General features: G+C 39.9%; 2 protein-coding genes across 4 annotated transcripts in view; both read left to right on the top strand.

Moving 5' to 3' along the window:
- The first annotated feature begins 2,065 nt into the window (after positions 1-2,065).
- LOC142371768 (cyclin-dependent kinase 5 activator 1-like) lies at positions 2,066-9,345 on the top strand. Of its 2 annotated transcripts, none has more exons than XM_075454504.1 (3): positions 2,066-2,187; positions 3,542-4,163; positions 4,282-9,345. In XM_075454504.1, the coding sequence occupies exons 2-3, from the start codon at positions 3,648-3,650 to the stop codon at positions 4,771-4,773; spliced, it is 1,008 nt and encodes a 335-aa protein (XP_075310619.1). In that variant the 5' UTR covers positions 2,066-2,187; positions 3,542-3,647; the 3' UTR covers positions 4,774-9,345. The 2 variants fall into 2 exon arrangements, with proteins under 2 accessions (XP_075310619.1, XP_075310618.1); XM_075454503.1 differs by lacking the exon at positions 2,066-2,187 and adding an exon at positions 2,211-2,282.
- Positions 9,346-13,399: 4,054 nt separating this feature from the next.
- Positions 13,400-20,930, top strand: part of LOC142371665 (vesicle-fusing ATPase) — a 53,990-nt gene continuing 46,459 nt past the window's right edge. Inside the window, exon 1 of one of the 2 annotated variants that reach the window (XM_075454379.1) lies at positions 13,400-13,531. In XM_075454379.1, coding sequence (XP_075310494.1) covers positions 13,520-13,531 — 12 coding nt within the window. In that variant the 5' untranslated portion in view covers positions 13,400-13,519. The remainder of the gene's footprint in view (positions 13,532-20,930) is intronic. The other variant, XM_075454380.1, reaches the window with a different exon arrangement.

Raw genomic sequence — 20,930 nt, 5'->3', positions numbered from 1 at the left:
GTCCACCACAGTTTGAGCAGGGACGATACTGCATGACACAAACCTCCTCATCCTTCCTTGTGTCTTTGGAGCCGGCACCTTGTCTCAGTTCTCTGTTACCCTTTTCAGATTGTTCGTGAAGCATGCATATTTCAATTGCTAAGTTCAATGTCAGTCCCTTTTCTTTTAGCAGCAGTGCACGGAGAGTGTCATTTTGGATACCACACACTAATCTATCTCTAATCAGTTCATCATGCAAAGTGCCAAATTCACATTTCTTGGCGGGAGTTTTCAACGTGGCAACATATGATTGTACAGTCTCGTGCAGTTTCTGATTAGCAGAGTTAAATGCGTGTCTATCCATGATAACATTTTTTACGGGCAGGCAAATCTCTTCGAATTTCTTTACCAGTGTGTCGGGATCCTCCGCATCCTCGTTCCGTTCGAACGTGAAAGTGTCAAACTTATCTTGAGCATCGGGTCCGGCCAGGTTGAGGAACGTGTATGCCTTCACTTTCTTGCTGGCTGTCGATAGACCGGCATTGCTGTATATGCGCCACTCACGTTTAAACTTCATCCAGTTGTCTGCAACATTTTCGTTGAAAACGAGGGGATCTATCCGTCGAAGTGCTTGAGCCATATTCCACAGAGGCTGACTTCTGACACCATGTAGAAGTGTGTAAAGACGACTGGCTCTTGTAAACAGTCCAAAAAACTTTATTCCTCTTGGCTCCTTGACAACAATACGTAATGCCCAGCATTTCCCCGGCCCCTCAACGTCATGTCCTTTTTATAGGAAGATGGGGATGGTTGCCAGGACAACAATCAACATAATCTGCAGGGCATGACTGTTTGAATAAAATGGTCATCAGGCAGTGGTGGTTTGACCTAAGCCAAATAGATCTTTTTCAAAGCAAACACAAGCATATCAGTGATTGCTATATGAAAGAAGAGGTGCTGAGGTTGTGTGAACTGGTTCTTTGTCAGGAGTTGTGAGGACTTCTGCTTATCCCACTCTGACAAGTCAATGCCTGTTGTGAGAAAGGTCTGAATATTTCCTGTTGAGTGTGAATGGTTTTAGAGGACGATTAGACATTTTCTCAAATTTTTTATAGGCTAAGTAAAAATATGTCGTAATTTCTCCTCCTGCTAAAATATGTCGTAAAAGCTTTGGAGTATCATCAGCATTTTAAAAGAACTCTTCCACAAGAAAATTACCATTAATTGGCCCATTATCTATGCTGATTTCAGATTATTACTGGTGCAGCAAGTTGTGTCTGTGTGAAGATGAGCCACTGGTTCCCAAGTCAAGAGCTTTTCTAAGAGTCAGGAATAAAAGCTATAACATGCCATAATGATATTTATCTCCAGTGGGATTTAGCACCCACTGTAGTGGTGGAGGAGCCTGCTCGAGATGATTCACAAAAATCCACTGCAGGCAGCCTCCCCCACTGGAGCTGCCGCTCTGACACGGCTGCTTCAGCACTTCGGACAGCGAACCTCGCGATAGGCTGGAAGCTGTTGTCGGCCAATGGATTCAGCGACGCGGCTGAGACAGGAACGACCGGCAGCAGCATCCCGTCAGCAGCCAATCAGAGGGTGTCGATTCTCCCCCACATCCAACCCGATTTACTGCAGATGCCCGCATCCAAGCAACGGGTCTCTCTCTCTCTCTATGGCAGGTTTACATAGCTGAGGGAATAAGCGACCATCTATTTTTGGAAACCATAGTGGCCGCTTTTTTCTCTTTCTTTTTTCAGCTTTTGTGTTTATTTAGGTTTTTAGACCAATACCTGTTGTTTTATTTATGGCTGGAGGAGCTTTGTCCGCGCTGTGCGCATCGTAGCGGGACATCAACAGCTACGACCGTCTAGATTTTCGCTTCTCAATGGAAGACATTTTTCCACTCGCTCCGAGCGAAGGACTGAAGCATATATTCACATTATTTTTTTATCTGTATTCTCATCGAAGAGTGAAGGACTCTTAATAAATGAAGGTTTGAAAAAGGCAGAACCCAAATCGGGAGAAAAACCTGTCGGCCTGTGAAGCTGTTGGGGAGGGGGGGGGGGGGGGGTTATATAGGTTATTATACTGGACTGAACCGTTTTCACAACCTGAGCCTGGACAGCGGACAGCTCCTATGGCGCTGTGAACACCGAAGTCGAACGGCGTCTTCACATTTTGAACACCTTTTTCCCAGCAGCGAGGGTGGGTGGGGGTGGGGGGGCGGGGGGCGGGGTGTGCGTGTCTGTGTGTCAGGGCGTGATATATGGATTTTACGAGAAGAGTGGATTAACTAGAAGGTAGGAGAACAAGGAGGATTGCTGTATGTGGCAACATAATTCTTTTTGTAACTGGTAATATATGAAACAGCTCACCGTTAAAGGCCTGAAGAATGAAGCCAACAAGCTGAAACATCATCACTCAGAGCGCCCCTGTAATGTCATGTTGCTCAAAAGCAGTCACACAAATTCATTAAAAACGGGGCATTGTAGTTTTGGATGTTGAGGCCGTGCATGTGTCAAAGCGCAGCTTTTCTGCTGGTGTTTGTTAAGCTGACTGGTGTTGGGAGGGAGGGGGTGGATTCAAGGCTTCCATTTTGGAGCTAAGATGGATGCTTGCGCACATTTCTTTTTCCTGCCTCTATGGCCTTATCTTGGTTCTTATATAACCCTGATGAACACTGGTAACACGTGCAAGAGCCAAGCAAACGACAATGCCTACATATGCAGCATTATGTGGCGGTACCACGTATATACTTTACATCTGTGATGGAATGCCATTTTACTGTACACTGTTCATAATTGTCAAAGATAACACAGTACAAATTCATTCCGCAATTATGGCTTTATATTCCCTTCGATAAGTATGAATAAGTAATGCAACAGATAGATTTTTATTTGGATCAGGAAATTACTTTTCTTATTCAATCTTTAAAGATAAAAAAAAATCAGAGTTCACATCAGCCCTTCGAAAAAAAATTATACTGACATTTTGTGGTTTTCAAGCTTTCAACCAAATTAGAAAATTTACATACACAGGAACCTTAGTTAAAAAAAAAAGGGCAAATAAGTGTTTACTTCATTAATTTCTAAAAAAATTTCAGTCTTTTGCTGGCTTTTTGTGGCTTTGTTATGCCAACATGACAAACAAACCAACTTCATCTTCTCAAGAAGACGATAAAATACTCTTAAAAGCTCTTGGTGGAGCTGCTTAGTGGACATTGGATTATCTTTGTCTTCACTGACATCTTCCAAATACCAGTTAAGACTTAAGTGTGAGGGTAGATTCTAGCCTTTTGAGACAAAAAAACAACAAATATTTGACTCATTCTATAAATTGATGCAGTTTTAGTTGATAATAACAATGGTAAGAATTCCATCTGCTGAGGAAAACCTTGCAAGCTTTGAAACAAGGCAGTTAGCACACTATTTAATTCCGTGTCATCTTTAGCTAATTAACTTTAATAATTATTTCTCAAGTTCTTGTTGCTGATTGTCTAAATATTCCATGTAATGTTACTCATATAGAATATTAATATTCACTATTTTTCTCTGTTCAGGTGCAATATCCTCCCGACTTAGGCCCACTCCTTGTTCTAACCAGTCAACAAAAAGCTTTACTTCCCACAACTCCTCTCTCCAATCTGCTGTCCCTCACAAAGCATCATGGGTACCGTGCTATCGCTGTCTCCCAGCTACCGCAAGGCCGCACTGTTCGAGGATGGCCCGGCTACTGTGGGCCACTACACAACCATTCAGAACAGCAAGAATGCCAAGGATGCAGCGGCAGCAGCAGCCAAGTCCCTCAAACGCCCCTCCATCATTAGTGCTTTGCCATGGAAACGCATAGTGGCGGTATCGGCAAAAAGGAAGGGGTCCAAGAAACTACAATCAGAAGGCGGGGATGGTGGCAAGGGGAGTTCACCAGATGGCCATGGAGCCCCTACAAACAACTCAGCCTCTAATAGCTTGAAGCTGAAGAAGTCTCAGTCCTGTGCTAACCTCTCGTCTTTTTCGTCTGGCCAGGACCCCTCAGCTACCACTACCACTACCTCCTCCCACATGCCAATCTCCAAGACCCTGGCAAACGTAGCTACTGTTGTTGCCAAAAAGAATTACCTTACAGGACCTGGAATCCACCCTCCCACTGCTGCTGGAACCCCAAAACGTGTCATTGTCCAGGTATCCTTTACTATGTCATTCTTGTAATCATAAAATATCATCATTTCATTCCAGGTAAGTTCATCAGATCCTTCACTCACATATCATCCTTCTATTTTTCCTTCTTTTCTGAACCCAGGCATCCACCAGTGAACTGATGCGTAGCCTGGGTGAGTTCCTGTGCCGCCGGTGTTATAGACTAAAGCGTCTGTCCCCAACTGACCCGGTGCTGTGGCTGCGCAGTGTGGACCGCTCCCTCCTCCTGCAGGGCTGGCAGGATCAGGGCTTCATTACTCCGGCCAATGTGGTCTTCCTCTACATGCTGTGCCGGGACGTGATCTCGGCCGAGGTGGCCTCGGAGCGCGAGCTGCAGGCCTCACTGCTCACCTGCCTCTACCTGTCCTACTCTTACATGGGCAATGAGATCTCTTATCCACTGAAGCCCTTCTTGGTCGAAGCTGAGAAAGAGGCCTTCTGGGACCGCTGCCTGGAGATCATCAACCGCATGAGTGGCAAGATGCTTCAGATCAACACCGACCCACACTTCTTTACCCAGGTGTTTGCTGACCTGAAGAACGAAAGCAAGAAAGAGGAGGAGAAGACCAAACTCTTCATAGGCCTTGACCGATAAAAGGGTGCTGGGCGGGGGTAAGTAAGGATGGAAGGGTAGAAAGTTAATAGGCTGCAGTCAGGAAGACAAATGTAAAGCAGTGTAGCGCTACCCTGGAGCAGATCTGTTGTCTGGTGTCTCTACTGATTTATGAATAACCAAATTTCCTATTTGTGGCCCAGAGGGAAGAACTTCTGATATTAAAAACAAGATTTAAACCATTTTAGGTGGGTAACGCGGCAGTTAAACTCAAACAGATTTTTTAGTAAATTATCTGCCGTGTCATGCCTGTAGGTAACAGTTGGCCTATGGGGCAGTTTTACCATAACAAAGCAGATAAAAATCAGGTTCACTGCAGTGGTACCCTCACCATCAGCCACATAAGCTGACATGATTTAGTCTGATAAGAATCTCAAGACTGAAAAGCTACTTGTTGGTATTCACCATCTAGTTTTCTAGGCTCGGCGAGACGAGTTTTAAAGCAGTTTTTTAAAGTAGAGATGCAATCGTGTTTTATCTGTAGCCTGGCCAGCTGAGTTTCGTTGTGACATTAACAGGCTGTCAGTTTGAGATATCTATCATGTTAATCTTCTGCCCCAGTCACAGAGACATTCATTGGTCTGACCTGTACCTTGTTTTAGTGAGATAAGAAATAAAACCTGAAATTCTCCACACTGGGCCAGAGACGCCAGACAAACATGCACTCATACACATATATATATTTATAGTACCAGTCAAAAGTTTGGCTAAACTTACAAATTCATTTGAAATTTATGAGACTTTTGACTGGTACCCTACATATACATGCATTTGCTTGAGTTCACTTTATATGTTCTTGCACATGACCACCAACTTTCCAACTCCTCTTAATGTTTTTATTACAGTCGTGCTCAACCTTAGTGGACTCAAATAAAGTTGCTCTATGTGAGACTCTGTTGAAACGTGCAGAACATCTACTAATTCAATAACAAGGAAGAGCTGAAGTCACCTTGTCTGCAGTCTTTGCAAACTGTTAAATTCACGCTCCCATCCACTTTAATTGTACTGTAGTGGATCTTTCCATCCACATACTATGTTATCTACTGTACATTTGAGACAACATTTTGGTTCGCCTTGTCAAATTCTCGAGGATTTTGAAGATGGGTTATCTATTCTGAAATGTATGTGAAATGTCAGTCCCTCTGGCACCGATTAATAATCATTAAGCGAGCCCTCCCTTAAGATGTTTACTTTTACAAAAAAACTGGGAAAATGCAATACTCACGTCTCCAGGGCACGTTTTACATGGGGACGGTTTTTATTTTAATTACCCTGCACTTTTAGCCATACTCCATATTGGTGCTGACCACTGGAGAAAGAAAGAAAGAAAGAAAAGAAAGAAAGAAAGAAAGAAAGAAAGAAAGAAAGAAAGAAAGAAAGAAAGAAAGAAAGAAAGAAAGAAAGAAAAATAAGAAAGACTTACAAATGACCTGTGGTCATGAAAGACATTTTTAAAGACTAGATCATGTGATTTTTCATGTGATCTGCCAATCTCTACAAACATCAAAATCTGAAGAAAATGTGATTCTATTGGAGGGTGGAGGCAAATGCTATGTCTACATGGGACTCCTCTTCCGAAGCAAAGCTGTGATGTTGCTTTTGCCACTTGGTTCCAGAGACCTCGGCTGCTGTTTCAAGTCTCCACACCCACCTGCATTTCTTCCACTCAGTGCTCTCAACAGCAACCCGGACAAACTAAAACAACATCAAATCTCTCTCTCCCACAGTCCAGTCTGGTCTGACACCCGTTCTGTTCTGTCTGATGCAGTCCAGTCCAGTCCAGTCAAGGCCAGTCCAGCTATCCAATATTTAGAACTCTTGGTCAGGTGACCTGATGGCTTATGTAGTCACCAAGTTGTTTGACATGCATGTGTGCTTCTATAGGTTTCCTAGCATGCTGCTTTGTGTTGGGCACACCGCACCCCATGTTACAAAAAAAGAACTGAGTGGTCACCACACTGAACTTCTGAAATTGAGTGATTTGACATCAAGGCAACAGTACAAGGAATCTCTAATGAGGGAAAGGGTAGCAAAGACACACCTGGTTGTAACCACGGCTTGCCTGTGAATACATTTATAACAGAAATTTGCCAACATCAGCCCTACATCCAGATTTTCTCTGTTCTTGGTAACAAGGTACTCATGGGCCTAAAAGAATAAATAATCTTCCCAGATGAAAGCCAGTGATTGGTTAGGTTAATAAAAACACCTGAATTCACAGAGGAGTTCAGTTCAGTTTGTGAGGAAATTAGAGGGGTTTGCTCAATCCCTCATTTAGTTACAAATAGCAGGAATATAATTTGTTCCCTCCGGAGAGATCCTTTACCTTGATAATATGAGATCACAGAGTCTATCCATAGCCCATAAACTGTCTTCATTTCTCAAAAACTTTTGCCCTAAGGTTCTTTGCCCAAAGAATTATTTTTTAAGACAGAGATCCTGTGCCATATCATTTAAAGACTTGTTATTTCATACAAGAAAAAGACAAAAAGAATCACGACCCACCACAGAGTATCTTAATGCTGAACAACAGAGACTATAAAGGCATCATTAATAAGCTATTTCATAATGATGCTACATTGTATACCAGAGATGTAGAGCAGAGAAGAGGGACTTTCTTCCTATGGTAAAAACTTGAAAGGTTGTATGTGTACGTTTGCTAAATGTATGCCAACATTGGATTCATCCAAAAATGAACCATTCAACAATCTCTAGCGATTTTATCATTTAAAAAAACAATACCTTGATGGAATTAAGAAAACATAGATTTTAAAATATGAGGACTGGCATGTTAAAAAAAATTTACAAATTATAGTGAAAGACTCAAGACTGGGCATCTTCATTATGCAGGCAATTCTTTTTATGGTGGTTGCATTGTGCCCTGATATGATCTGACTGGGTTGCAGCAGCTAACACGCTATGAAGAAAAAACATGTAGCCTTGATCCAGAGTCAGACCTCAAACCACAATTATGCACATGAAACAAGCAAACAAACTTGTTTACATGTCCCTCCTCCTTATTGATGGGTTGATGAGACAGTAGCATTTCTCACAATGGCATTTCTAAGACGACTGTTGCCACATATATACACACACATAATTTGTTGTACTCAATGATCCATATTCCAGTAATAGGATTCTATGCTCTAAACCTAGGTTACATTTAGGTTTTGCTAATCTCCACAGCACCTATTAAACTTTTGACTTTCATTTGTAGTGTTTCAAACAACTGGTCGTTGAATTTCTGAATTAAGTACACAAAATAAGTGTCCCCTTTTGACATGACTTTTTTTTCTTTTTTCTTTTTCATGCTTCTGGATGACTGATTTAAAAAATGTAAAAGGGCTCTTACTATGCATTTCATGGCTAAATAGGTTATATTAGGCTAAAAGACTGAGGCAAAAGCTAAGTCCTTGACTAAAAGTCAATGTCCTCAGCACCTAGTAAAAATAAACAGCATTATTCTTGCAATGTAGTGCCATTTAATCATGGAAGTGTAACAGTGATAAGAAAAAATGTCAATTTGCAGAGATTATTCTTTCTTTTTTAATGTTAAAAGACTAAAGTGAGAGGCTTACGTTTTGTGAGGTAATGCTAGCAGGGTTTATTGGAGTGGTAATTTACTAAAAGTCAACAAATAGTGGAAAAGAGCTACTGTTGACTTAAAATTTTGATTGCTGCTAATTTCAGCAGCAAAACAGTGGAAATACAATAAATTAAATGTACAAGGCCCTTTTAAGTTAAAAATTAGCTGCTTGGACTGGAGCAAAGCTACATGCTAGCACTGATAGTAACATAGTTAGCTGCACAAGCTAATAAGCTAGTTTGTTGCTACTGGGGTTTTTGTAAAGGAATCTTTTTTTAAATAACATGGACATCTTGTCAGATTATGAAGCAACTAAAAGCTTGATGTTTACAACTGCTTAGCTACGACTGAACAACCAGTCTACAAGGGGAGATTCTTTTAACAGCTACTTCTTCCTGTTCAAATTTCCGAACCTGTCCTCGAGAATACACACTCCTACACTGAATGTCATGACTCAGTATATATGACACCATTTGACAGACAGGGATAATATATGTCTGTGAAACAAAAGGAAAACAGCTCTCAACATGTATCACTGTATCTGCTCTTAACTTTTCTGGCCCTGTCAGCTGTGAAGGGACAATTATTTAAAAGACTTAAAGAGAGGAAACAAGACTTGTCCACTGATTGAACCTTTCCCTCAAGTCGGAGAGAGAAGTATGGGTTGACTACGCCCCCTCCTATTCATGCTCTCATCATTAATCAACTCATTATAATGTGCCATATTTTCTCTTGCAACACGAACAAGACAAAAAGTATGTGATGAAGTCGGTACAGTTTTTCTTCCTTTTCATTTGTGACTCATGTTGTATAAACTAGAACTTTTGTTGAACAAGATTCAAGGCTACTAGTGTTTCTAGAGTGCTGATGCTGCAGTCTGTCACTATGTGGATGTATGAATATGTATGTGAGAAATAAGAATAATTTGATCAACTGTTACAGGTACTTTATATAAAAAATATTTACAAGCCTTGTGTTCCTTGTTTGTTTTCAGATCAGGGGATTTTTAAAAAAAGTGTACATGTTATGACCCATTCGTCTGACCTCGGGACGGCAGTAGCAAGTCATTGAAGGAAGTGTTTTGAGGTTTTGAAAGGCCTTATCCAGTGGGAAATCCCGTAAAAGGCAATTACATGACTGCTTCTTGGATCTCTTGCACATATAATAAGTTGTAGTGGCCCTTGAGAGCTAAATAGAGTGGATACAACTGAAGCCTGAGAGATGTCATTTTAATACCAAATGCCTCAAGGAATGGAATACTTTCTTGTAACCGATCAGCCATAACATTATTGCCACTGATAGGTGAAGTGAAAAAAAAAGATTATGTCATTACAGTCGCATGTTGCAATGGGTGGGATACGGTACACAACAAACAAACAGTTTGTCCTTGAAGTTGTATTCGTACAAAAAAAATGGGAGTAAAAGTAAGTCAGTGGTTTTAATGTTACATAATGTTATGGCTTATCTGTAAATATAAAAATTATATTTGTTTACACATAGTCACTAATTCAAAATGAATGGATCCATTTGTCCAAACCTTTGACTGGTACTGTAGTTGTGTTAACTCAATTTCATAGTTTATTTATGGACACATCTATAACACCAAATCTATCTTTGAACTGAACCTTACTTAGTTCTACAAAAAGGCGGCAGCATCTTATTATTTTATCAGGCAGCAAAACTGTCATGTCTATAGTTTTGTCATGTTTTATGTTCCTGGTTAGTTTTTGCCATGTTTTCCTCAGTTTCTTCTGCCCTGCCATCAGCTTCACCCACGTAACCTGTATTTCTCCCCTCAGCTGCATTTACTCACCAATCATCCTCCTCAGTATTTAGTCTCCAGGTTTTTTCATGCCCATTGCCAAATCCTCACTGTCATCCATGCCATTGTCACTCATGTTGTCAGGTCAGAATTAGCCATTGTCAGGTTTTTGTTTATGTTTAATCCAAGTCAAGTTTTTTTCATAGTCATAGTTAAGTTTTTTTGTATACCGGCTCAGCCATGCTTTTCGTTTGGATTATTTAAATAAATCAAGTGTTTTTGTTGGAATATCTGCATCCGGGTCCTCCTTCACCACCACGCCACACACCACCATTATGACAAAAACTGCCAAGATAAAAGGGAAGAAGGGACACAAAAAGGCAACAAAGACAGATTTGGAGTTAACATTCATGGTTCTGGTAGGTGACTGAAATGTTCAGCCATCACTGAATCATCACCGTTTTTGACTTACTCTTTAGTTTTGAGCTCCTGTCTCCTGGTGACTAAAAGTGTTTCTGACAACTCAGCCGTTTCACACTTAACGTTATTGCCTGCTTCGAGGCTTCAATAATAAACAGCAACAGCTCTATAAATGATGATCATTTATATAAATGAGCTCTAAAAGATAAACAAAGGGTAAGTAAGTAAGACTTTATTTATATAGCAATTTTCATTCAAGAGTTGCAGTTCAAAGTGCTTTACATAAAATCAATAAGAATAGAACATACCTCAGCATGTTGAAGCCACAATATGGTTTAGGACAGTGCTATGGCACCCTTCGAAACACAAATAAAATTATAAAACAAGATGAAATGAATAAATAGTGCAAGATAAGAAAAACATTTTTAAAAAAAATAATAAACAAATCTCTCATTTATCCATGGAGCTATCTGAACAGGTAAGATAAAATCAATAAAATGCTTTTGTGAAAAGGTAGGTTTTAAGATGCCTTTTGAAAGTGTCCAGCGTGTCTGCTTCCTTAATATTTATGGGCAATGTGTTCCATGATTTTGGGGTGTAGGTGACAAAGGCCGCATCACCAATCTTCTTACGACTAACCTCTACAAGACCTGCATCTGATGATCGCAGTTTTCTAGCTGGTGTGTACTTTGTAAGAGAGTTGGCATTGTAGCTGGGTCCTTGTCCATTTAGAGCTTTGTATGGGAGGAGGAGTATCTTGAAGTCAATTCTGAAGATAATAATAATGAAACATTTTATTTATAACGCACTTTTCATTTAAAAAAAATAAAAAATCTCAAAGTGCTAAGGTAACAGGAAGCCAGTGCAAAGTAGCTAGGACAGGACTGATGTGTTCTCTCCTTTAAGTTTTTGTTAATAATCTAGCTGCATAGTTTTGAATGAGCTGGAGTCTTTCAGTGGTTTTCTTTGGAAGACCGGTGAAGAGTGCATTACAGTAGTCTAACCGGCTGGATATGAAAGCATGAATTCATTTCTCAGCATCATTTTGCATTATGAATGGTCGTGCCTTCTCTATGTTTCTGAAGTGAAAAAAAGCTGTTTTTGTCTCTTTGTTAATGTGGGAGTTGAAATTCTAATCTGTGTCCAGGATGACACCGAGACTTGTCACCACAGATTTGAGCTAGGGGGTTAAACCTCCTAGATTCTTGGTTAGCATCTCTTTTTTTTAATTTTATTTGGGGCCAATAAGTAGAACTTCAGTTCTGTCCTCATTTAATTTGAGAAAGTTATCATTCATCCATTTGTTTATTTCCAGCTAGCAGTTTGTGATGGAATATATGATTGTCACATCGTTAGATTCAGCGGATATATACAATTATGTGTCATCCGCGTGGCTATGGAAATCTATATTATGTCCTCTGATGATGTCACCGAGTGGTTACATATAAAGAGAAAAGAGTAATGGACCCAGGCAGTTCCCTTGTGCTACCCCGTAGCAGTTTTCATATTTCTTAGACATATGGTCTCTTAGGCTAACATAGAACTTCCTCCCTCTGATATATGTTTTGATCCAGGTTAGTACACTATCAGTGAACCCAATAAAATTTTCAAGTCTATTTTTAGCTGTTTAAATTTCTTTGACTGTGGGTTGTTTATTTTTCTTTGCATTTATATTTTCACATTTCTGATATTTGTTTATTTTGGGAGTGATACTATTGATTAGGATGTCGTGATCAATGGTATCAAATTCCACACTCAGATCTAACAGGATAAGGATAGATACTTTATTTGCAACACGGTTAAGTCTGAGGTCGCTGATTATTTTGGTGAGGGCAGTTTCAGTACTGTGAAATTTTCTGAAACCTGACTGAGAGACTTCTAAGATGTTATTTTCTTCAAGAAAGGAATTTAGTTGAACTAATACTATCTTTTCCAATACCTTGCTAATGAATGGAAGATTTGATATCGGTCTGTAGTTTGCTAGTATACTGTTATCCAATTTGGGTTTCTTTAATAGGGGCTTTACAACAGCTGTTTTAAAGGCATCTGGGAAATGCCAGTTCTAAGGGATGTGTTTATAATAAAGACTCGCTTAAAGAATGTCGTGGGTATAGGAACAATATCTGAGGTTGGCGACTTACATTCACTGACGATTTTGGAAAGTTCACTTTGTGTGATGCATACAAAAGTGCTCATGGCTATGTTTCTGTTTCTGTTGTTGCTGCTCTCGGACTATGTTGGAAAAAACAAGTGTCACAACTCATCTATCATCATAATTGATAAAATGTCACAGTAAAATAAATAAAAATATAGATATCATAAACAGAATTTTTATAACTGCGTGCAGCAGATTCCATGGTCCATGGTGCTGAATCCAGGACAAGCAAATATGTTTTAATACCATGAATTTCTGCTGTTGCACTTCTATGAGAATAGTGCTTCACCTTGTATTTTGCATGATATTCAAGTTACTGCAGGTAATGGTACAGGACTTCATGACCAGTGAATACAGAGTAGCCTACGGGGCGCTGTCCATGGTGCTGATAGACACCTCAGCTCAAAAAAACAGAATAAAAGATGACGCTTTATTGAATTACGTTATTACATGTTGAAATTGGATCAGCTCGGTAAAATAAATCTGTCGTGTTGGCATCCGTATCTGGCATCCTTCATCATATTTCCGTTCCAACGATATCAACAGAACAAGCTGTAAATAAATGGTGCTTTGCCAACTTCCCCTAAATTGCCACGTGAGTGTCGTAGCAGTGATCCTGACGTTAGCACAAGAGCTAAATACTGACACCTACCAGGTCTGCACGCTTCCGCTTGAATCAGCCAATCAGAGCGGGATGCGCTGCAGTTTATAAACCGATCTGCTGTCGAGCCACTCACCCCACCATCCCCGCCGTCCTATGAATCATTGAAGGGAGCTGCATCTCTGATCTACAGCAACCGTGAAGATGGCTACCCGGGTAAGAGATCTATGCTTTATTTTATTCCTGTAGGAAGTAAATCATACCCGTGCTTCTTTCGAGCGAAAAAAAAAAGGCAACCCCCCCCCCCATAAGCATGGCGCAAAATGTCGGGCGAGTCTAATCTCCCTTTAAATTGTGAACAGTCTCGGTGCGTTCAGCGCCTGAATGTCATCGCGTCTGCTGATCAGGGTGCTTATTTAACATGATGTTATTTCCCAGCCCCGTATACCTTGGCTCGTGTTTTCATGAAAGCATTTCGACCAGGTCTGCATGGGCCAACTCAGCCTGCTAACTGCTGCATTCATAGGTAGTGTCGCCTGTAATCCAAGGCTCTGCTTGCCCTTGAAGCCACCGCGACTCCCTAACAAGCAGCCTTTAGATAAACTCTCGAGATAACTGGGGTGGAGGTATTTGTGTGGAAAGCACAGAGCGGTCAGAACACGTAGAAAACAGCATGTCAGAATGCATTTGATGATACCACTGGAAAAAAAAAAAAGATCGGTGTTTCTGCTTCAGCCTCCCATCTGCAGTCCTCTGGTGAGCGCTGGAGCGGCACAGCAGCGCTGGGCTGACTGGTAGATTGTGTGCATATTTCACCAGTTTGAGTGGCTTGAGTGTACAGCCTGTCCACATACAAGGGAGATGATGTTAGGGACCTGGTGTCAGCCTGCCTTTCTGGCCTTTCATTTGAATTTTTAGCCTCGTTGTACCCCAGATTAAGAAAGAGGTGGATCCATCTAATAAAAGGGCTTCAGTCTGAAAACCTGACAATAACATGCAGGGCAGTTCTTGAGGCCAAGATTATGTAATTACCCCTAATTCTCCCAGATCACCTCCTTTGTTAAACACAGCTTTACATTCCAGAGACAGGATAAAGAAGAATATTTGTTTTTGTTTGCAGCATCTTAAAAGTGACAATCTCTTATTTGAAACACAAATTGTTAAAGGTGGACTAAGGGTATGTTAAAGCAGCAAGATGCATTCTGCTGCTGCATGTACGTCCACAATAAATGCACCAAATTCATCAACAGCATCAGCTCAATTCTTTATTTAAGTCACCTTAATCTTCCCTAATGTTTACTATGTAAAAAAAAAAAAAAACAGTTAAAGGTGGACACATCTACTATTTCAAATTTAATGGATAGGTTTATCTGAACTTTTGACTGGTGTAAGTCAAGCCAAAAATTTGAAATGACTCCGTTTGAAGCCATACCATCAGAGATATGAAGATGATTGTGTATAAAATGAGAATGTAATGTATGATGTTGTTGCTCATGAAGAAGGGTACAAAGCTGGAGTGTAGTTGTTGATCAGATCCAGCTCCTTTGATGGCAGACAAAGCAGAAGGGAGGTATAGAACAGATGCACAGGGCTGGCCATTTATATATGAGACAGGAGCAGGAGTGTTTGAGGCTTTTGTTTCCTCCTGAGATTAAGGTTTAACATGATTCCCAATTTAAGTGGCTTTTCAGCATAATACGTATACAGTATTTCATAAAAAAGATAAGACATCCTGTTAATCATTCTAGGACCCTCGAACTTTAGCTTGTGGCCCTGAAGAGATAACGGCCCACAGGTTGGAGAAAAGCAGCCATTTTGTAGTGGGAATAATGCAATACTGCTTTAAATCCACAGCTGGACATCTTGCATTACACATGTTCATCATACTTTTTAAATCAATATCATGTCAGACTGTTGACATCATAATGTGGGTTCAGGTAGAACGTACTGGGTAGGATGTAGGTTGCTAATAGCTTTAGTATTTTTCATTAAGATTGTCTCATTATCTCCATGTTATACTGAGCGAAAGCATGTGCATTTAAGGGTGTAGCTCTGTGCTGGCAAATATAGTATATTTCAGTCGGAGGCTCATCTGTGAAGAGTTGATCACATAGTGAAAGAGAAATATGGAAAACAGGACATGCATAAGCCATTAGCTTAGTCCTGTTTTCTAAAGAGCCGTGTGCACTAGTTTATCTTGTCAGAGGAGAAATATTGATGAAAGGAGTTCCTCTGTAAATCTAATGTAGCAGACATTAGATTTACAGAGGAACTCCTTTCATCATCCATTTTACCAAACACCTGTGTTTAAACCAAACAAAAAATATGTATAATATATGTATGAAGCTGAATGGAACTGATCTGCCTGTACATTTGCTTCTTTTTTTACTGCAGAGCCCAAATGGGCAATGACAGCAGCATTTTGTTTCACTGTTGGGTCTTAACAATCCTACAGCTGGGTGATTTATGGATGAGGGTAGAACACAAGATAGCTTGGTCAATACTGCTTCTTAAGGTCGCACATTTTAATTTGTAAGGTTTTTCACAATTAAAGAATTAGCCTGTTAATTTTTTGTTTTTAAGAAAATGGTCTTATTTTCTTTCTCAGAAATTCAGAAACTTAAACTTGTGTTATTAAAGAAAGTGGTCAGGGGAGCTACCAGGCAGATGATTTATTTATTTTTCTAAGTGAGATAGTTATATTGGAATATATGACTAAGATGAGACAAAAAATTATCAAAAAGAGACTGGGAAACATCACAAAGAGACTTAAATCCACAATATAAACACTAAATGACTACAGAGAAAGCGAAAGCACAACAGAAGCCACAACAATGGACACAAAATGGAAAAAAAAGGAGACAAAAAGAAAACCCCAAATACACTCAAAACCTCCACAAAATATTAAGGACAGGTAAGAAAAAACTATTCAAGCTATTCAGAAGCGTAATCTAAGACTATTTGAAAAAGGTTGCAGGCCTGTGTGAAGGGAAGCCAAAGTATTTTATTGTCTTTTCATGACCCATAGTTAATGAATTTTGGTCACGGTTGCTAAACCTAAACCATTCTTGCACATAACCTATGGAATTTTTTTAACAATTTTGGCGAATTTAGGATTTCAAGATTTGAATTTTTTTTATTAAAAAAAATTGTATGTCATTGTTTCATTGTTTCATACTGGTTGGGTAGCTGAGCTAATATTAGCTCCATTAGTTGTTTTAATGTTCCTAGCTGCTATGTGAATCATGTAAAGGTTAAAGTATCCAATTTTTTGACAAAAAAATTTTTTTTTCATTTCTCTGTCACAAAAGTGGTTTCTCATTTCTCAAACTGGTTTGGCAGCTAAGCTATTTTGGCGCCATGAGTTGTTGAAATGTTCCTAGCTGACTCGTTTTTACATGAGAATCATGTAAAGATAAAGGTTCTAATTTTTGGCTGAGAGAAAAGGTTCCTATTTTCTCTATCACAAAAATAGTTTCTCATATCTCAAACTGGTTTGGTAGCTAAACTAATGCAAGCTGCAAAAAAGAACTGAAACTCTCCCGCAGTCACCTGCTGACAATTTGTTATTCTCACCAGGCATATTTTTAAATGTGGATTGTGAAAAAGGATGTAGTAAATTGGCTCGAGCTGAAGGTCTGAAACTAAGCTGCTTGACCTCTGTCAAAAAGTTAGCATCTTTACCACCTAATGATCCACGTTCTGTAAAAGACATATGAAGAAGATTACATATTTATGCATATTTAAAACAATATTTTAGAATCTTACTGCTACATGATAAAGGCTTTTAAGATCACCCCCCATAGTTCAAACTGTAACATATTCATCCTTCCTAAACATACATTATACTTGCTTTTGTCCTTCAAAGTAAGGATTTTATGTGTGAACTAAATTTCTATATTCAGTAAGCTTGAGTTTAAATGAAAATTGTGGGATGAGTCAGTCAGAAACCCTTCTGCATGGACAAAAAGCATTTTCCTGGAAATGACTTGCTCTGTTCCCCCTCACCACCCTTGTTTATGTGTGATGGATTATTAACCAAATTTAATCAAGGTCTGATTAAAACGATCTAATCTTATGAATATAAATTTATGTGGATATAAAAATGTAAAAAAATAGTTAAAAGTAAAAGTAAATCTTGTTTTTCATATTTTCTCAAGCAAGTGTACAGCTTTTTGTGTGTGTGTGTGTGTGTGTGAGTGTGTTTGTTCGTCTTTCTATGTGTGTATTCAACTCCTGGTCATCCAACATGAGTCAAAAGTACCCACTGGCGTGTTGTTTGACTTTCCCCACTGCTGTCAAACACACATACACACTCATGTAGCTTTCAGCCACACTTGGCCAGACACTGTTGCTGGGCAATCTGAGGCTTGTCACACGAAGTCAGGAAAAAGCAAACGGTTACACAAACAGACACCATGAGGAGGTCAACTTTAGTCTTTTAAAAAAAGAGAATATCATGTTAAGCGTAACCAGGAAATTAAAATATTAATACTGTTTTTACCGTATTGAAAATGGTGATTAGAGAAGCGTCACAGTAATGTTGACCTTCTGATCGCCTAAGTCTGTCCTACATATGTCAAAAATAAAATCAAAGCAGAGGTTAAGATTGGATATTACCTTTGGAGCCAATAGGGAAAATATCAATACTATCTGACTAGAAGGTAACATGTACACAGAAAACAGTAGGAGGATAAGATCTGAACCCTGAGGGGCACCACAACTCAGGTGAACCCCTAAAGTTTCGGGTTTTTCAAAGTGATAAAAAAAAAAAGCACTTTTGGAGAGGTATGAAAGTAATACAATTATTCAACCCATGACTCTAAACAATGTAACTGATATAATAGGATGCTGTGATCAACAGTTTTAAATGCGGTTTATTGAAAAGTACTAAATTGTAGAATCACCATATCTTCCCTCAGCAGGAGGTCATCAATGTTAAAGCTTCTCTTTTTGTCACAAACTTTATAGAAATAGAGGCAGTATCGTCAAGATTAGCCTAGCAAGCCAGACCCATAAAGCAAAAAGCTGTACAGGGGTCTAGTGACGCTGGATAGCAGTATGGGCGGGCAACAGGATGGCGCAACAACCAATCAGAGCGTCGTCCCACCAACGGAGTAGGCTGGTAAATTAAACTTTTACCGTACCCGGTGAGCAAAACTCCGAAAACGTCCTTTTTTTTCAAGAAAAACTTAAGTGCAGTTATCTGTTCGTCTCGCAAAGAAAAATGTATATTTAAATTAGTGGTGGGCCGTTATCGGCGTTAACGTGCTGCGATAATTTGAGAGTCTTATCGGGCGATATAAAAAATATCGCCGTTAATCTATTCTCAATTTGGGTTGGGAACTGGGTCAAAATAGGTAAGCAAACTGTGATGACTTTTACCTTGATATTTTAGTTCGGGTGTAGGCCGATGTACTTTGTCTGCCGTTAGGTGTGATGAAAACAGAAGAACGCCACTTTGCAGAAGCCTGTGCTAGGTAGTTTATGGAGGTCGCTAATCTGTGGGGGTAGTTGACAAAATCTGATCTGTTGGAACAGACAGCGCTCCTAATATGGTGGCCGCAGGGAGGATACTGCCCTTCGAGCATCTGCCGTGTGTTGCACATGTTGTACAGAGAGCGATTGTAATGTCACTCCGAGAAGGGGTTTTTGATGCTGCACTTGCCAAGTGTCGACAAATGGTGGGACATATCAAACACAGTCCGGCCAACGCAGACGAGCTGAAAGTCCAGCAAACCTCCCTTGGGCAAGTTCAGGAGCCGCTCGTGCAAGATGTTCCAACACGGTGGAAGTCCACCCTCGAGATGATCAAGCGCGTGTGGCGCAACAGAGACGCACTGCACACAACGCAACAGCAGCACCACCTGGCCCTCCCAACAAGTGCTGAATATGAGAAGTTGGCGAAGCTAGAGAAACTGCTGGAGCCATGCATGTGAATAAGCTGGTCTGCCTGCTGCGTGTACACCAAGAGCGACCTCGCTGGAGAAGCTTCGCTTGAGAATTTGCTTTGGTAGCTCGTAACGTCACATTTATAATGTTAAATTCTTAAGGGACCCGCGGCTGTGCAGCACCCCCGCGAGAAAAAAACATGAGGAAAGTGAGGACAGGGACACGAATAAACGTGTTGTTATTTACAATTTGTTATTCAAGACATACATCACGTTACAAATGATGTAAAACTACATTAGGTACACCTGAGAAGAGCAGGAATAGCAGAGGCAGCTGTGAAAAAGAAACTAAATTCGAAATAAAATCCGAAATAAATCAGAAATAAAACTTAATTGCAGTGAGAAAGGTATGCGTGGGGTTACTACACTATTGTATTGAAGCACTCGACACGGCAATTGCAACAGTCTCAGGATTAAACGACTATTGTTTGGATAGGAACCAAAGTTTACACGTCTGTTTCCGCGAACCCCGCGGATTGCCGGACCCCTGAATGAGCCATTTTAATCTAGATTAATCTAAATTAATTTCAAGATTTCAGTGAGATTAATCTAGATTAAAAAAATTAATCTATGCCCACCACTAATTTAAATCTTCTAGAGTCGCTGCCAAAGCCAACTCGAAAGACTGTTCGCTAGGCACAGCCATTGTTTACCTCTCTCTGGAACTACACACTGAAACGTAGCACCTCTGTCGTCACTAGGTAGCCCGGTCTCCGACCCCGCTCCTCACGATTTGGTTGGCCTGATTAAGTTTCGATTTTCAGCCTCGCAAAACGACCACAAGTGACTAGACTAGCCCGGGAGCAAATTCAATTTGCGGTCGCTAGGGGCGTCTAGATTTCTAGGCTACATCAGACTAGTAATCAGAGTAATGACAAAAACACATTTAGGTGAAGCTTTTGATTTTTACCATTTCTTACTTAGAAAAAATACTTTTTTGGTGTTTTATGCTAAAGCAGTTAATATGTAATTTTCTTTATCGATATTCATGCTGATTTAGTGAATACCTGAAAAAACTATTTATCCCTTTTCACACTACAACACAAATCCTCTAAATCCCATGCTGCACTTTAACCCATTAAGATCTGAGGCACACTCTAGACGTGCATGTATGTATATGTTGAATCTGGTCAGCAGTTCATCAGATCCAAACGTCATATAAACAGGATACTCTATAAAGTAGAAGACGCCTCCAGCTTCCCTGTAGAGGTGCAATATTAAAAGAAGAAACTTTAGTGGTTTGCCTGTGAGATGTTGATCCCTGGCTTGACTGTTGCTCCAACCAGTGGGTGGGTGTGGAGAGATGCACAGTATGTACAGCTGTAAGCGTGTGAATATACACCTGATCAAATGTTTGCTTTTATCAAAAGTATAAAAAAAAGTGGCTATAACTTAATTTCAATGAGTTTATCCACTTCACCCCACAAAATAGATTTTATGTTTTTGTGGCCTTTAACAGTTTGGGATATAACATCAGTAGTGAATAACATTAAAGATATCCTCAAAAATTCCAATTCCTGTTACTCCCCTTCAGGTCAATTTTTTGAAGCGGCCCATCCTGCAAAGGATAAACACCCATAAATTGCCTAGCAGTATTTGCACATGGTCACACATCTTCTGCTTGTTACATTACATTACGGTCATTTTGCTTGTTGATATCAGGG

The sequence above is a fragment of the Odontesthes bonariensis genome, chromosome 21 (assembly GCF_027942865.1).
Source record: "Odontesthes bonariensis isolate fOdoBon6 chromosome 21, fOdoBon6.hap1, whole genome shotgun sequence".
Classification (NCBI taxonomy): domain Eukaryota; kingdom Metazoa; phylum Chordata; class Actinopteri; order Atheriniformes; family Atherinopsidae; genus Odontesthes; species Odontesthes bonariensis.
The sequence above is the reverse complement of the archived record's forward strand: the minus strand, read 5'-3'. Positions and strand labels throughout refer to the sequence as shown.

Bases quoted from the DNA above. Each gene is read 5' to 3' on its own strand.
- LOC142371768 (XM_075454504.1), top strand. From the start codon at position 3,648: ATGGGTACCGTGCTATCGCTGTCTCCCAGCTACCGCAAGGCCGCACTG. The intron at 4,164-4,281 runs GTATCCTTTACT...TTCTGAACCCAG, and splicing joins CAAAACGTGTCATTGTCCAG to GCATCCACCAGTGAACTGAT.